The sequence below is a fragment of the Cyanistes caeruleus genome, chromosome 23 (genome assembly GCF_971803275.1).
Source record: "Cyanistes caeruleus chromosome 23, bCyaCae1.hap1.1, whole genome shotgun sequence".
In the NCBI taxonomy this organism is placed as follows: domain Eukaryota; kingdom Metazoa; phylum Chordata; class Aves; order Passeriformes; family Paridae; genus Cyanistes; species Cyanistes caeruleus.
In genome coordinates this window covers 1,708,475-1,724,627 of record NC_141723.1, presented here as the reverse complement: position 1 = coordinate 1,724,627, position 16,153 = coordinate 1,708,475, and the positions used below count along the sequence as shown (strand labels likewise).

General features: G+C 55.0%; 3 protein-coding genes across 26 annotated transcripts in view; 1 reads left to right on the top strand and 2 right to left on the bottom strand.

The window, feature by feature from the left end:
* Positions 1-217: 217 nt before the first annotated feature.
* On the bottom strand, positions 218-3,921 carry FOXRED1 (FAD dependent oxidoreductase domain containing 1). Its single transcript, XM_086861098.1, has 10 exons — positions 3,750-3,921; positions 2,851-3,086; positions 2,638-2,748; positions 2,442-2,560; positions 2,259-2,353; positions 1,988-2,089; positions 1,843-1,910; positions 1,614-1,762; positions 751-880; positions 218-675 (listed from the first exon to the last, which is right to left on the bottom strand). Exons 1-10 carry the CDS (start codon positions 3,919-3,921, stop codon positions 316-318), a joined length of 1,542 nt encoding a protein of 513 aa, XP_086717224.1. The 3' UTR covers positions 218-315.
* A 288-nt stretch (positions 3,922-4,209) lies between these two features.
* Positions 4,210-10,592, top strand: SRPRA (SRP receptor subunit alpha). Its single transcript, XM_086861175.1, has 14 exons — positions 4,210-4,463; positions 5,209-5,292; positions 6,101-6,264; positions 6,361-6,521; positions 6,643-6,796; positions 7,248-7,398; positions 7,561-7,667; positions 7,850-7,968; positions 8,244-8,330; positions 8,418-8,590; positions 8,680-8,893; positions 8,967-9,130; positions 9,256-9,354; positions 9,573-10,592. Exons 1-14 carry the CDS (start codon positions 4,344-4,346, stop codon positions 9,699-9,701), a joined length of 1,926 nt encoding a protein of 641 aa, XP_086717301.1. The 5' UTR covers positions 4,210-4,343; the 3' UTR covers positions 9,702-10,592.
* Positions 7,133-16,153, bottom strand: part of SIRAL1 (SIR2 antiphage like 1) — a 19,920-nt gene continuing 10,899 nt past the window's right edge. For 4 of the 24 annotated variants that reach the window (XM_086861180.1, XM_086861181.1, XM_086861179.1 and 1 more), the window contains 6 exons: positions 14,587-14,839; positions 13,583-13,810; positions 12,311-12,439; positions 11,749-12,034; positions 11,201-11,260; positions 10,689-11,129 (listed from right to left, as the gene is read on the bottom strand). In XM_086861180.1, the coding sequence (XP_086717306.1) occupies positions 10,918-11,129; positions 11,201-11,260; positions 11,749-12,034; positions 12,311-12,439; positions 13,583-13,810; positions 14,587-14,839 (1,168 nt within the window). In that variant the 3' untranslated portion in view covers positions 10,689-10,917. Of the gene's footprint in view, positions 9,401-10,200; positions 10,331-10,688; positions 11,130-11,200; positions 11,261-11,748; positions 12,035-12,310; positions 12,440-13,582; positions 13,811-14,586; positions 14,891-16,153 lie in introns of those variants that run through there. The other 20 variants (XM_086861189.1, XM_086861191.1, XM_086861188.1 and 17 more) reach the window with 12 other exon arrangements.

Here is a 16,153-nt window from a genome sequence, read left to right as displayed (position 1 = left end):
TTGGGAAGGCAATAGGTAACACTGTGGGATACTGGGGACACTGGGACTGCAGGTATGGGAACATAATGGGGATACTGGGAGAGAATGGAGTGTACTGAGGGGACACTGAAGGGCATCAATGGGGACTTTAGAACTGAGCATACTGGGGAGGATGCTGGTAGCATTGCTGGAGGGAGCATGGCAGGTGTGAACCCCATTAATTAATTCCCTGGCGCACTCATCATTCATCCATCCATTTTATTCCTACAGGACACAACCTCTGGCCTGGGGAGGGGTTCCACGGCTGTGCCTCAGTTTCCCCCCTCCCCGCCCCCATCAAACCACGCCGTGCTCCTCCAGCGGCTCCCCATTCACCAGCCTGTCCCATCCCAGCCTCCGCAGATCCAGGGTCTCATAGCGGCCCTTGATCACCAGCTCGGCCACGGCTCTGCCAGCGGCCGGCGCGTGTTGGAGCCCGTGGCCACTAAAACCTGCAGCTAAAAACATGTTTTCCAGCCGGGGGTGCGGGCCCAGCACCCCGTTCCGGTCAAAGGTGTTGTAGTCGTAGTATCCCGCCCAAGACCCCCGGACCCACAGGGATTCAAAAGCTGGGACACGCCGAGCCAGCCGGGGCCAGACCTGCTCCTGGAAATAATCGTGATCCACCGAGAGATCGCTGGGATCCGGCTCTTCCTCCTGGAAAAGGATAAACTGGAGGTGCCTGGTAAAGAATAGGGGGGTGAATGATCTTAGGGGATCCCGTGGGCTCACCTCGGTGGGGCTCATCCCGCCCAGGTAATTCCCGGCGAAGCCATCCCGACGGAAATAAGCACCAGAGGTGTCGATGAGGAAGGGGCAGGAGAGGCCAGGGCCATTGGGGCAGTGCCAGGTGAACACATACCTGGGGAACCCCCAAACAGAGCGTGAGGGGTGCTGTCCCTGCCCCTCACTATGGTGTGGTGGGGCTGGGATGGGGAGATGTTTGTCCCCCTCCCAAAAATAACACTGAGGGGTCATGTCACTCTAGGCACACTGGGGCTGGGACTGTGGGCACTGGGGGGATAATTAAAGTACTGTGGGGTAATGGGGATAATAGGGCTGCAGGCACTGGCAAGGTAATGCAGGCACTGGGGGAATAATGGGGGAATACTGTGGGTACTGGGGCTGGGGGGGCAATAGGTGACACTGAGGGGGAAAATGAGGACACTGGGATTGGGAGTATGGGGACACAATGGGGACGCTGGGGGAACTTGAAGAGTAATGGGAGCTCTGGGATGTAAAACCCCACTTCCAAATAAAAAACTGAGGAAGCTCACCATCCCCCCCAGCAGTTGGAGGGTGGTGGGTGCTGGGATGTGTGTTCCATTCTGTGATCCCCCCAAAATAGCACCCAGGGGTTCATGTCACCCCCTCACAGATAGAGGGGTGCCAGGATGACACCTCCCAAAACAAAAGTGCTGAGGTGACCCCCATGACTCAGGGGTGGTGGGGTTAAAGTACCCCTCCAAAACAGCACCAGGGGCATCACACCCTGAAAAAGGAGTTGCTGGGATGTGCCTCCCCTCTGACCTCAAGAGCTGACCCACAGCAGAGGGGGTGCTGCCTGGCTCTCCCTGCTGGGAGCCCCCCAGTACCTCTTCCTGGGCTGGATGGGCAGTGGGGGCCGGCACAGCCCCCTGGGCAGCCCGTCCACCTCCAGCAGCTTCCCAGCCCAGGCACCCGCAGCATTGACCACGATGGCACAGGCCACTGGCTGGTATTCCAGGCTGTCTGGCATGTAGACCTGGGAGGGACAGACAGGGGGTCACAGGTGCAGGGGGGTCACGGCCGCTCCTGGGGTGTGGGGGTGCCACACACACTCACGTGGACGTATTTGATGCGTGCAGACGACGGTGCTGGTGGCATCATGTGGTTGGCCGAGGTGACAAAAGCTGGAGGGTTTTGGGGTGAGGTGGGGTGCCCTGGGGGTGGCAGGGGGCAAACCTCTCTGAGCACCCCCATCCCTCACCTCGCACCTCCCCAGAGCAGCTCTGGACTCCCAAGGATATGGCTTTACGCCGGAAAGCATTGAGGAGGGTCCAGGGGTCGAACCAGCCTTCATCCTCCAGACCTGGGCAGGGAAACATGGGAGGCACTACTGTGTAACCCCCACAATGCATGCATTTTGGGGGGCTGGGCCTCCCCTGCCATAAGTAAAGCCAGGATGAAGCACCAGGAGGGTGAGGATGAGGAAGGATGTTGAGGGGGGTCTCCAGGCCCTCCCCCATCCTCCCACATACCATAGGACGCCACAGCCACATCCTCTGTGTTTATCCAGGGGAATTTCGCCTTCAGCTGGGTGGGGGACAGCAAGGTCACCTGTGCCCCTTCATCCCTGGGGATGGCCAGCATGTAAAGGAGGGTCAGGATGAACCCCAGCCCCTGAAACCACCCCCCAGGAGGGTCCCATGTGGGTCCTCCACCTCTGGAACTGGACGGTGGCCTCCAGGGCAGCAGCGTTCTGGGGGGATGCGAGGAAAAGGTATCCAGAGGGCTGGAACTGGATATCGATGGGGGGCTCATTCGGCACCCCAAGGTGCTCCTGTAAGGAGACAGGGGGACCACAGTGGGTGGGGCTGGATTCCCCAAATTACCCCCCGCCCATAAAACCCCACCTACATTGATGTCACGGAGGAAGCTGGCAGAGAAACGGGACATTTGGATATTCTCCCGGAGGGAAAACTGCTGCCGGATCCCCCCTGCCGACAGCACCGTGGAGGCTCTGGAATACTGGAGCAGAGGACACCCCCAAAATACAAGGGGTTCAGAGTTAGGGTTAGGGTTCAGGGGTGTCCCCAAGGCCATACCCTGCCCTGGGAGGGGGTGTCTCACCATGGGGTCCCGCTCCACCACGAGCACCTTCATTCCGTGCTGCCGCCGCCGGCCCTCCAGCACCTTCAGCCAGTACGCCACGGACCAGCCCACCACGCCGCCCCCCACCACCACCACATCGGCCTCGTCGGGGGGCCGGGGGTCGGGGTGGATCCCCAGCGGGATGGGATGCCTTCCCGAGGATGGCAGCTGATCCCTCAGCGTCTGTCCCATGCGCTCCAGGGTCTGCCCCAGCTCTGCGGTGGAACGGGGGCTGCCGAGCCCGGTACCCTCTGCATCCCCTGGGACCCCTCCAGCCCCCTCTGGGACATTCCCAGGATACCTCAGACTCCCCCCAGGCCTCTCTACGAACCCCCCAGATCCCCCTGGGTCATCCGGGAAAATGCCCCGGACCCTCTGTGAACCACCAGAACCTGGATCCCCACCAGCCCCTCCCGGTCCCCCAGCCCGCTCCGGGCATCACCCAAAACCTCCACGTGAGACATGCCCCCCTTGGGATCGATCCCAAATCCCCACTGGGACCCCTCCTCCAGGGGTTTTCCCTGGGCCTTCTGGAGCCCCCCAGTTCCCTCGGAGACCACCAGCCGCCCAATTCTCCCTCAGCCCCTCCATGCCCACCGTCATCTCCCGCAGTCCCCAGGGACCACCCCCAGACCCCTCTGGCACCCCCCATATACACCCAGAACCACCCCAGCCCCATTCCCTGCGACTGCCCCCCATTCTTTGACTCCAGCAATCCCGACCTCGCCGTACATCCTCACACACCCCTCCATTCCCTGGGACATCCCAATTTATTTGACACCCTCCCCCTTCCCAGCGATCCACACCCCGACCCCCACTCAATTCCTCCCGTGCCCCCCAAATCCCCGGTGCGGTGCCGGGGACCGCTGGGATCTCACCGCGGAAGAAATCGGAGCTGAGAGGGGCCGCGGTGCGGAGGGGGCGGCCCGGGGCCCCTGCCGGGATCTCCCCCGGTTCTGGGGCTCCCCCCGGGGTCCCCCCCAGTGCCGGGGGCCTCCCCCATAAGCCCCCCAGTCCCGGCGCGCGCAGCGCGCGCCCCCACCGCAGCATAGCCCCGCCCCCACAGAATGATCCCGCCCCCACCGCAGCATAGCCCCGCCCCCACCCGGAATGATCCCGCCCCCACCGCAGCATAGCCCCGCCCCCACACGGAATGATCCCGCCCCCACCGCAGCATAGCCCCGCCCCTACCTCAGCATAGCCCCGCCCCCCACAGAATGATCCCTCCTCCACCGCAGCATAGCCCCGCCCCCACACGGAATGATTCCGCCCCCACCGCAGCATAGCCCCGCCCCCACACGGAATGGCCCCGCCCCCACAGCGAATGATCCCACCCTCGGCCGCGTGGCCCCGCCCCCGCCCCGTGGCCCCGCCCCTGTCGGCTGCGGTCCCGCCAATGGCGGGGGCGGGGCTTCCGGCGGAAGCGCGGGGCAGAGCGACGTGTGCGCCCCGCCGGGCCCGGCGCCGCCGCCATGCTCGACTTCTTCACCATCTTCAGCAAGGGCGGCCTCGTCCTCTGGTGCTTTCAGGGCGTGCGCGGGCCCGCCGCCACCGCCCCCGTCAACGCCCTCATCCGCTCCGTCCTCCTGCAGGTCGGGCGGGAGCGGCTGCCCGGGGGCGGAGGGTTGCGTAGGGGTCACACAGCTGGCGAGGGGGGAGTGGGAGAGCCCGGCTGCCGTGAGGGAGGGGGGCGGTGGGAACCGTCTGCCTGGGGAGGGAGAAGAGGTGAGACTGCAGACATGGCGGGGGATGGGGGGGATGGGATCATCTACCTGGGAAGGGAAATCAGGTGAGCCCACGTAGCTGGCGGGGGAATGGGGACTGGGAGCACCTGCCTGGGCGGGGGAAACGTGGGCATGAGCATCTCTGGGGGAGGGGGATCAGCCCGCTGAGGGGGAGGTGGATGGGAGGCCTTGCGTGGGAACGGGGGACATCGGAGTGGGACCATCTACCTGGGGACGGGCGGGAGAGGGCTGGCACACAGGTGGGGCCACCTGTTGGGGGGACACACAGGCACGGCACAGGGGGTGGGGACGGTTGTGGGGTCACCCATTCGGGGATGTGGATGGGACCGTCACCTTGGGGAGGAGAGAGACGGGTGGGACCACCTGCCTGGGACGGGGCAGAGGCACGACCAGCCCGAGGGTGGGTGGGCTCACCCAGCTGAGGGGGATGGATGGGACCACCTGCCCCGGGTGTGTGGGGATGCTGTAAGGGATGCTGGACCACTTTGGGAAAGGGGAGTGACAAGGCTGATGGCAGGGAGAGGGGGAGGACAGGGATGAGGGGATGGTGGGTGCTGTTGGCACCCCTGTTCTGACAGCTCCTCTTCTCCAGGAGAGAGGTGGCAACAACTCCTTCACCCATGAAGCCCTCACACTTAAGTACAAACTGGACAACCAGTTTGAGCTGGTGTTTGTGGTAAGTGACCCCTGCAGGCACCTCTGGGGGGGCAGGAGGGTCCCTCCAGCCCCCCATGGGCCCCCAAACCTGAAGGGAGGAGATTGCCCCCAGAAAAGAGGGGGAATGGTTCCCACTGTGCTGAGGTTGGAACAAACAGCTGTTTGCATTGCATAGGGCTGGACCTTAGCTCTCAGACTGCTTTGGCTCCTCTGTCCCTGGGATTGTGGGGAGTGAGGGGCTGTGATGAGCGTTTCAAGGGGATGTTGAGTGAGCAGTGACCCCAGTGTAGCCAGACTCTCCCCAGAGGGGGACAAGGGTGTCTGTCAGATGAATTGACGCTGCAGTAGCAGCTTATTTTAATCATCTGCAACAGGATTAAAACTAATCAAACCTCAAATAGAAGCTGCAGCTTTGTAAAACTTCACTTTGGCCAGATCTATTGGAAAAAAAGCCAGAAATGTGTCGTTCCTTTCATTTTACGGAACATTTAACGCTCTCTTTTGCAGTTTCCTGGCACCTTACGGCCATAAATCTATTATACAACCTTCCTTGTTGACCCACAGATAAGCTAAAGGTTTTCTGCCCTTGCCCTACGTGTCGTTTTTGCCATGAGACAGCCTCTGTGTGTTAGGGACACCTGTTGAAGCCAAGCTCTGGCTGTTCTTCACCTTTTTGGGAGCATTTAAAAAGCCTGGGAAGGTGGAGCAGAAAGTGCAGGCTGAAACTTGCCCAAGTTAAAGAACTCTGAATTAAACAGAGAGGTTTTTGCTTGCTTGCTGCTGTTGAGTGAGCTGGAAGTGCAGTGTCTGCACCTGTTCCTTGGCAGGTGGGCTTCCAGAAGATCCTGACTCTAACCTACGTGGACAAGTTGATAGATGATGTCCATAAAGAGTTCCGAGACAAGTACCGCAACGAGTTCCAGCAGAAAGGTGCCCTGGGCCTCCTAAATGGCACCTTTGATTTTAAAGATGACTTCATGCGCCTCCTTCGGTAGAGAGCTTGAGTTTTGTCTTAAATTTCTGTTTTGAGCAGAGATGGGAGTGGGGGAAGAGCTGAAATCCAGGCTAATGGGTTATCTCCCTGCAGGGATGCAGAGGAGAGCAGCAAAGTCCGAGCTCCCACGGTAATGAAGACATTTGAGCAGTCTCTGAAATCCCAGAAGACTGTCAAGTGTATGATTGAAACCCGAGGGGAGAAACCAAAGGAGAAGGTCAAGAACAAGAAGAACAAAGGTTCCAAAAAGGATGGTGAGTTGATGGGGAAGATAAATGGAAGGGAAATAAATATTCCAGAGCAATGTGTTGCAGCCTTTGCTTTCCCAATCCACTTGGAGCTGGACTGAGCTTGTGTTGGGGCTCTTCCTGTCAGGAACTGAAGCTGTGGCAGTGCCCAGTAAAGCATCTGCGAGTGACAAGCAGCTCTCGGCAGCAGGGGAGAAGGAGGAACTGACCAAGGATGAAATCCTGCAGAAGAACCGGGAGGAATTCTTCAGGAGACACATGAAAGCTGGGGAGAAGTCCAGGTAGGTGATGAGGGCATCACCCTCATCTGTGATGAGGTCTCCCTATGCTTCGAACTAGGTCATGGCTGAATCTCTCCTTTTGGTGACCCCTGGAAATAATCCCTACATTATTTTCCTCATTTCCCTCCTTGCTAAAAAGACTGGGAGGAGACACCTGGGCATTCTAGAGGGGTAATAGAACCTGATTTTCTTTTTTGGGAGATCCAGAAACCCTGGGAGAGGTCCAGACCTATCTTTAGTGAGCAGACAGCAGCAGTGCATTGATACCTGGCTTAAGGGGAAGGGATGACATACAGGGCTAAAGTTCACATAAATAAATTCTGGAGACTGGATTGGTCGATTTCTGCCTTTTTGGGTAATCCAAGCTTTTATTTTTCACATCTCCTAAGGAGCTGAAGGCTGCTGTTTCCCTGAACTGAACACAGTGTGTTTCTGGTCTTTGTTCCACCAGATCTCCGAAACCCGATGCACAGAAGGAGAAGGGGAAGAAGCCCCGGGTGTGGGATCTGGGGAACTCTAATGCCAAAGTACTTGATTACAGTAATTCCGCTACCAACGGCAGCGCGGAGGCTTGTCCTGTGGAGGAGTTTGACCCTGACATGGTAAGGAAAAGCCAGGCTCCATCTGCTGTTGTGCATTCTCTGGGATCAGCTGGGCATTATGAACCCAGCCCAGTCTCTGTGCTTGGATGAGAAGGGATCATGAAGAAACATGAAGCAAGGATTATGGCACTCAGCCCATAAAGCTGATTCTTCCCCTTGCAGGCTCTGGGGGACAAAAATCGGGAGCCTGGCCGCCTCTATGACCTGGAGTATGAGAGTGATGATGAAGCTGAAGAAGAGAAAGTTGTCCAGAACCCTTCAAAACCCAGGTAGAAGCTCCCACAGCCCTTTTTTGTCACATGGTTCTTGATTTCTCTCCTGTAACTCCTGTTCCAGTCTAACCAGTAATGCAGGAAGCACAAACTGATGTGTTTGTCGGCTCAGGGAAAGCCCTTCTGCATCTGACCTTTGCAGATGGTCAAACCTCAGTGTGACTCTTCTGTCTCCACAGCGTGAAGAAGGGTGGCCTGGGGGGCATGTTTGGCATGCTGAAAGGACTGGTGGGTTCCAAGAGCTTGACCAGAGAGGACATGGACCCTGTGCTGGAGAAGATGAAGGATCACTTGATTGGTACGTCTGGATCTGTGGTATGAGGGATTAGTGGCGGTTCTCTGTGCTTTGTTGGGTAGGCCCCAGTGTGGGTAGTGCCCATGGTTTGGGATATTTTTGCTCACAGGAACTGTGGTGGGTTCCTGTCTCACCCCTGGGGAGCCCTGCACAAAAGGGGGGCAGCAGTCAGGTCTAGTGGGAATTCTGCACTCCAACTCCATCCTTCCCTTGACATCGATGTGGGACTTGCATAACCTTCTCAGCAGCACTGACTCCCTGCTCTGTCTTCCTCAAAGCTAAAAATGTGGCAGCTGAGATTGCAGTGCAGCTCTGTGAATCTGTGGCCAAGAAACTGGAAGGGAAGGTGATGGGGACGTTCACCAGTAAGTGTCCAGGTGGCATCCTGTGTGTGGTTTGGAGCTCAGGAATACTCCATGTGTGTGACATGTCCTTCTGTCCCCTTTTCCCAGCGGTAACCTCGACAGTGAAGCAGGCGCTGCAGGAGGCCCTGGTGCAGATCCTGCAGCCCCAACGCCGTGTGGACGTGCTCCGTGATGTCATGGATGCCCAGCGCCATCGCCGGCCCTATGTCGTAACCTTCTGTGGTGTCAACGGTGTCGGGAAGTCCACCAACCTGGCCAAGGCAGGACAGGATCCTGATCACAGGACTGGGGTGATGGGGTCAGGCTGTGCAGCTACTCACGGGCTTTTCTGATCCGTTGCCACCTGCAGATCTCGTTCTGGCTCATCGAGAACGGCTTCAGCGTCCTCATTGCCGCCTGCGACACGTTCCGGGCGGGAGCGGTGGAGCAGCTGCGCACCCACACGCGCCGCCTCAACGCGCTGCACCCTCCGGAGAGCCACGGCGGGCGCACCATGGTGCAGCTCTACGAGAAGGGATATGGCAAGGACGCTGCGGGTATCGCCATGGAGGCCATCTCCTACGGTATGCGCAGAGCCGGGGGCGGCTGGCGCGGTGCTGGGGCAGCACCGTCCTTCATGCTGCCTCCCTTCCCCAGCTCGGAACCAGGGCTTTGACGTGGTGCTGGTGGACACGGCGGGACGCATGCAGGACAACGCACCCCTGATGACAGCACTGGCCAAACTCATCGCCGTCAACGCTCCCGACCTGGTCCTGTTTGTTGGGGAAGCACTGGTGGGAAACGAGGCTGTGGATCAGCTGGTGAGTGTGGAGGCTTTGTTCCTGAGAGACCAAGAGGGAAAAGAACCCATTTCTGTAGGTTTTACCTGAGAATTGGATGGTGGCAGCACCACAAATGCTTTTCTTGGATCTTTTTTCTCCCTCAGGTCAAGTTCAACAAGGCCCTGGCTGATCACTCTATGGCCCAGACACCGCGGCTCATCGATGGGATCGTCCTCACCAAGTTCGATACCATCGATGACAAGGTAAGGAGGCTGCTGAGGTGACTGCACAGAACTTCCTGATGGGTGACTGCAGGGGAGAGATGGGAATTGTCAAACACAGGGCACTCCTGCACTTTCTTCTTGCATTTAAGCCACTGAACCCTAATTTATAAGTCTGGTTTCCACACGTGGGGGATGAGTGAATGACGAGCTCCCTGAGGGGGAGCACTGGGTTTCATGGTGCTGTGTGTTCCCGGCAGGTGGGTGCCGCCATCTCCATGACCTACATCACGAGCAAGCCCATCGTTTTCGTTGGTACCGGACAAACCTACTGTGATCTGCGAAGCCTTAACGCCAAGGCCGTGGTCGCAGCGCTCATGAAGGCCTAAACACCAAATCGCTGTGTGCAGATGTCCCAGAAGAACCTGCTTTACCCTGTCACCAACTAGTCTTTCCCGTGTAGTGCAGAACAGAATGGAGGAATAGCAGCACGAGGAGTACTTTTTTTGGATAAACCCCCTTTTTATCCAGAAAAAGCCCTTCCCTGGATTCCTCCATTCCGTGTCCAGTGACGCAGGCTCCCTTGCAGGGAGGCTGAATCCAGAGCTTTGTATTGTTCGTGCTGCACGGGGGGGGGTGGGCTGTGCCAGGATCTGTTGTGCTTTTTGGTGGGTTTGAAGGCTTTTTTTTTGAGCTGCTTTTGATTTTTTGACCAGCTTAGGGAGGAGACAGGAGGGACTTGGGCTTAGGGGCAGCATTAGATCTGGCTGTTAATGTCGCTGCCCATGGCAGCTCCACTGAAGCTGATAAACCAAAAAAGGTGATGGCCTGTGCTGGGCTGGAGGGGACATGCTAAATTGCCTTAAAGTCCCCCCTATCTGTCCTCACCCGGACTCTGGAGCAGGGTCCCCAGACACCACGGATTTGGGCAGGAGCTGGAGAGCTGCAGCAGCCAGGTCCAGAGGAGGAAGGCAGCGTGCCCTACCTGGCTCCTACCCACTGGTCTTGGCATTATTTGCTAGTAAAAAGGAAAAAGAAAACAAACCACATTAATACTGGAAGAGAATGGTGGCTGCTTGCTGCTTTCCTGCACCCTTTCTCTCCCCTCCGAGTGCCTCTTGATCCCGGTCGGAAGTGCTACACTGAATAATACAAACCTCTCTGACGATGTCTTGTAGCTCTGTATTGCAGATGTGCTATAGTGCAATAAATTGAATGCTGTCTGCTAAGAGACATAATTTATATTAAATAAACTTCATAATTTGTTCTCTGTGTATAAATAACTTGCCTCCAGCCAGGACCTGTTTCCTACTGGGTTTGGGGGAGATGAACTCCCACCAGTGTGAAAGGGCCTTTAAATTATACAGTAGCCAAAGTTCAGTGAGCAGGCCTTTAATACAACTTCAACATACAAAATACTGTACAGTAAAAAGACAGAACTAGAAAACTAGAGCTTCCAGTAAAAAAAAAAAGCTCAAGTTTCATTTTTTAATTGAAATACAGAATATAAAAGCACTAGGTATGAAGTTAGAGGAGGCTGCAGCTCCCTGGGGGACGCTGCGCTCCACAGGCACATGCAGCCCCAGTAAAACCACAATTACTATGTTAGACCAGGTGTTCATCCATGGAGACTCTGTCCTGGCCTCTTCCCTGCCGGAAGGGTCCTGGCTCGGTGCTGGACAGCAGTGGACAGTGGTGGGTTCCGGCCCCTCTGAGGGCTGCAGGCCTGGCTTGGGCCTGCCCCAGGAGCCCCTGCCACAGCTCAGGGCCTGGGCAGGGCTGAGGCTCAGGGGCTGCATCCTGTGTGGAAGCAAAGGCTGAAAACCTCCCTGGGACTCCAGAGAGCAACACAGGGTGAAGCCTCTCAGCTCCAGAGAGCCTTCCTTACCTTTTACCTCGGCGTGGGCAGCGGCAGAGCCGTTCAGCTGCTGCCCCTCCTTGGGCACACCTGGGACAGAGCAGAGACAGGTGTCAGGGGGAGAACCAGCTGCCACGTGGCGGTTTCACACAGGCTTTCCTGGCTGGGCTAACCTGCCAGCAAGGCTCTGGCCAGTGAACCCACTTTCGCCCATTTTTATGATTTATTAGTGATACCTATTGTATAAAAACATTGGCTCAGGCTGAGCAACAAGAGGGTCAGTGATGCTAAATGCCCCTTCACTAAAAAGGGAACAAACAGCTGCACATGAAAAACAAAGTTTGCAGGCGTGGGAAGCAGCACAGCTGTTTAAATTGTTAAAACATACAACGATTTCAGAAAAGCAACCCACAAATCCAGCTACCCTTAGAGACACTTTTGCTTTTTTTTAAAAAAATGGGTCCAGGAATCTGGATATATATATATATGGATCGATATAAATATAGCATGGAGAACAGGGGCTACTAACCCTGTCTACTCTGCATGGTGACAGCCAAGGGTCCCCCAGCCCCTGGTACCTGTGCGGCCCCGCATGGCAATCTCGCTTGTCAGCCGCTCAAAGTACTCGGGCAAGTCAGCGTATTCGTCTCCATAGGAAATCACTTTGATCCCTTTGTCCAGCATGTTCTCACGGAGTTTCTTGAACTCATCCACATCCCCTCTTCGCACCAGCATGAAGTGCTCCAGGTCTGATTTGTGCTTGACAGCCTCTAAAAACAGGGCCTGAAACGTGGTGTCATCAACTGTCCAACCACAGCCCAAGAAGAGGAAGGACTTATTTTCATACAGCTTCTGAATCTCTCGCTTTAAGAAAGGGAAAGATGTTCCTGGTCAAGGTGAGCTTCATCCTCACAAGAGACAGCACCTGCCCTATCCCTGGGGAGGCTCTGCAGCAGTGCCATCCTTCAGCAAGTGTAGGAGTGTTCCAGCACCTTAGCAGGCTAGGGAATTCACCCCTCCTATCTCCCATATGTAATTCTCCCCCACCCTCTGTGAAGCTCAGTCTGAACTCAGCTGAGCCTATGTGAGGTTGGCCCAGTGGGAGCTGCAGCTGCACGAGCTGGGCCCAGCGTGGCTCACCATGACCTCGGTGTTGCGCAGAACGTTCTGGTAGCCGGCCGGGTGCAGGACGATGCCACTGGGGTTGGTGTAGACGCCGTGGATGTGCAGGACACTGAGCTTCCTCTTCTCTTGTGCCCACTCCAGCACCTGCACAACACAAACCCACAGCAATGTCAGTGAGTGCATCACATTGGCTACCACAGCACTGCTAAATGTAACATTTTGGAGAAGCGTTCCAAAGAGGCTCCTTCTTCCTCATCCTCTCTCCACCATCAGCCTCTACACTGTGGCCTGCAGCCACAGCCTGTGCTGCTCATATGGGTCAACAATTCAGCTGACTGGTGAATGTGATGAGAAGACTGAATCAAAATGCCAGATTGACCAGAAAAAGGGAAAAAAACCCTACAAATCCTACGTCAGCATGTTTCTCATGCCTACCTGTTTTATGGCCCCTACTAGCTCTGAGGGAGTCACCAGCTGAGCTGACCTCCATTTCAGACAGCTTCTGAGGCTCTCGGTTTACTCCTGCAGACCTCAGCTCATTTAAGCTTGCAATAATTAGAATGCTTATTTGTAACACTGTAAGTACTTCCAGCCATGTAGATTAAGAGGTCACACAGGAAATGTGCAGCACAGAAATGAGAATGAAAAGAGAGCAAGGACTGCACAAGACACACACATTGGGGGTGTCTAACATGCAATCAGAAGGATCAGATTCTCCCCATCAGTAAAACCCTCGATGGAGAGATGAGGTGGGCAGGGTTTCACAGCCTGACTGGGGCAGGAGGAGGGATGTTGGCATGAAGAGAGCAGCTCTGAGAGTGCAACAGGAGGAACCATTCCAGCCATTGCAGGAAAGAGGACATGGGGCAAGAGGGAAGCCTCGAAGGCTGTAGCCCTGAAGACCCATCACAAAAACCACTTTGCAGCACCTTATAAAAACAAAAAATTCAGCTTTGCATCTCATGTGGAATTTCCCATACTGGTTAGAAACATCAACCCGAGCCTTATGTGGAAGCAAGGCCAAGCCAGAAGTTTCAAGGACAGAGATCAAAGGAATAGCAGGCTTAAGGACTCCTCCTGAGCACTGGATGGCAGCCAGCAAACCAGCGTTCCAGAAAGGAGCGTTCCTCCTCATTCCTCTGCTTGCTGCCCTGGATAGTCAGAGCCTCTGCCTGGAGCTTGTCTGCCACCAGTTAAACCACTACAATCAGTACAATACCCTCAGGCAGCATGAGAGCACATCCTGCACCACCACAGACCCTGACAAAAGAAATAATAATCTTTTACCTTCTTTTCATCAGTCAGGTCAAGAGACTCAAGGTGCTTCCCCTGGTGTGCTGCATACAGCTCCAGCAGGTTATCAAAGTTTGTGGTTAACACAAGGGCCCCGTTTTCCATCAAGTGAAGTACAGACTGAAGCAGCTGCTTCCCAGAATCTTCCATTTTGGATTCCAGGTCATCAAACACCTCATATAAACAGTCCTTGAAAAAGGTTGAGCGAACGTTGCTTGTGCGCTGAGAAGGGGAGACAGATTGAGATCAAAGCCCAGCCCCCTTACATCTCATGCCAAATGACTCCATGAAAAACTACCCACATTTCCCCAGCACCCTGCAAAGCTCTGGGTCCTTGCAGGGCTGCACCAGAGTAGGTGCTCTCCTTCAGCATAGTCATAGGATCACAGAATCCCAGTCTGGTTTGGTTTGGGAAGCAGCTTCAAGCCCACTCTATGGCTCTAAACAGCATGTTTTATCTCAGCACATATGTCCCTGTGCCATGGGTAGGGGCACCTTCCACTAGTTGCTCCAGGCCCCTCCACCTGGAACACTCCCATGGATGGGACAGCCACAGCTTCTCTGGGCAATCTCACCACCCTCACAGGGAAGAATTTCTTCCCAATATCCCCTCTAACCCTGCCCTCTGGCAGTGTAAAGTCATTCCCCCTTGTCCTGTCACTCCAGGCCCTTGTCCACAGTCTCTTTCCATCTTTCTTGTCAGCTCCCTTCAGGTATTGGAAGGCCACAATTAGGTCAAGCCTTCTTCAGGTTTAACAATCCCAGTTCTCTCAGCCTGTCCACATAGGAAGGTGCTCCATCCCTTTAATCATCTTGGTCCAGGTGAAATACCAAAAACCCACATCCACAGCAGGGTTATGTCTCAGGAACCTGGCACAGTAACTGCATTGGGGTTCCCTGTACTTAAAGGAATTGTTGGGATGGAGGCACCACTGCTGGAGAACCAAACCTGGCTATTTCCAAAAGCCAAATCCTATGCCCAGATCAAGCACACTGACCGGAGACAGCTTCTGAATAAGGTCGTGGGCAACATGAACCAGGTTCTTGTCTTCATGAAGACACTTCTGGAATCGTTTGCTCTCTTCATCTTCCAGGAGATCAAAGTCAATAGCAGCATCCAGGAGGGCCTGAATCAGCCCCTTCCAGGACTTCAGTGCTGGGACCTGGGGAGCAACTGCAGCACTAATTCCTGTCCCAATCACCAATACAAGTTCCCGAGGCTTCTTGGTTTTGAGGCTTGGCAACAGCTTCCTGCAAAAGGAGAAAGGAGCACAGCTGGTACCACCATGAGTGGAAGGGTGTCTGGGGTGGTGGCACACACACAGTGAGGGAGAGGGAGGAAGCCAGTGCCTATATTTTGAATCAAATATCCATTGGGGCTCTCTGATAAACAGAGCATGAGAGGAGCAGCTTGGTATCCTTAAAAGACATCAGGCAGCTGCGTGGATCAGCAGCACAAATGCTCCCAATGCAAGGTCCATAATTACAACATTTTTGGGAATCAAATCTGTTACCAGGATGGTTACTGGGGAAGTCAGTGATGCTCTGGGGTGCTTCTGCAGCAAAGCTAGTCCACTACAAATCTGAAATAAGGGAAGTCTATTAATAAAGGTTACCTGGAAGGCTGGAGGGCATGGGAAAGGTGTGGTGAGCACTAGAGAATGAGACACACACACGCTCTATGTCCTGAGACAAAACATGCATCAGATCCTGTGCAGGTTGGAAATGAAACCTGGTTTAAACAAGGTGCAGAACAGGGGCCTGGAGACAACATCTCCATTTATCCCATCACAGAGAAAAGGAAAGGAAGGCTTCCTCCTAGCTCTGTCCAGAAGGTGCCCAGCCCTCATTTGCTGAGGAACCCCTCAGCTGCACCAGCAATCCCTTCTCTGTGATGCCTGCAATGTCAGCAAGATGCTGTAGGCCAATCCTTTGGAATATCCCAGATGATACAGAGTCACATGAAAGGGCTGCAGGGCTGTATTTTCTTTATTCCTCCCCTCCCCTCCTTCCAATTTTCCTGGCTTTATACCTGCACAGTGCTTTTAAACATGACCTTTATAATTTATTAAGCAGATGTGCTGCTCCTTGCCTTGCCTTGCCTGGTGTCCAGCTGCTTTCTGCAGCAAGGACCTGCTGCAGCTTCCAAGGGTTGGAACAGCAGCCCAGGGAAGCAGCTTGTATGGAAGAAATGGGCTTTATCAGCAAACACGTGATATTTAGTGAGAAGGGGAGAGGAAACCAACACCACACAGATGGAACTGTGCCTTCCCTCAGCTCCTGCCTATGAAAACAGACTTGTTAACCCTTCCCTTGAGGAGGGCTTCACTGTTACTGCTGCTTGTGTGAGGAATAAATTAGTATTCATGCTAATGAACTAATATAAAAACACTATTGGAAATACAGGGACTGAAATCCAAAGTAATAACAAATACCTAAGTCTTAATGTCCTGCATGCCTGAAAGAGGCATTCTGTTCCCTGCTGATAAATGCACTTGTTTCTACCCTGATACCCTGACCAAGGAAAGAAATCATCTCTCTGTCTTTTCTGCACATTCCAGGGTT

Bases quoted from the DNA above. Each gene is read 5' to 3' on its own strand.
- FOXRED1 (XM_086861098.1), bottom strand. From the start codon at position 3,921: ATGCTGCGGTGGGGGCGCGCGCTGCGCGCGCCGGGACTGGGGGGCTTA. The intron at 3,087-3,749 runs GTGAGATCCCAG...GTTCCACCGCAG, and splicing joins CAGCTCCGATTTCTTCCGCG to AGCTGGGGCAGACCCTGGAG. The intron at 2,354-2,441 runs GTGGAGGACCCA...GGCCATCCCCAG, and splicing joins GCCACCGTCCAGTTCCAGAG to GGATGAAGGGGCACAGGTGA.
- SRPRA (XM_086861175.1), top strand. From the start codon at position 4,344: ATGCTCGACTTCTTCACCATCTTCAGCAAGGGCGGCCTCGTCCTCTGG. The intron at 7,399-7,560 runs GTAAGGAAAAGC...TTCCCCTTGCAG, and splicing joins AGGAGTTTGACCCTGACATG to GCTCTGGGGGACAAAAATCG. The intron at 9,131-9,255 runs GTGAGTGTGGAG...TTTCTCCCTCAG, and splicing joins ACGAGGCTGTGGATCAGCTG to GTCAAGTTCAACAAGGCCCT.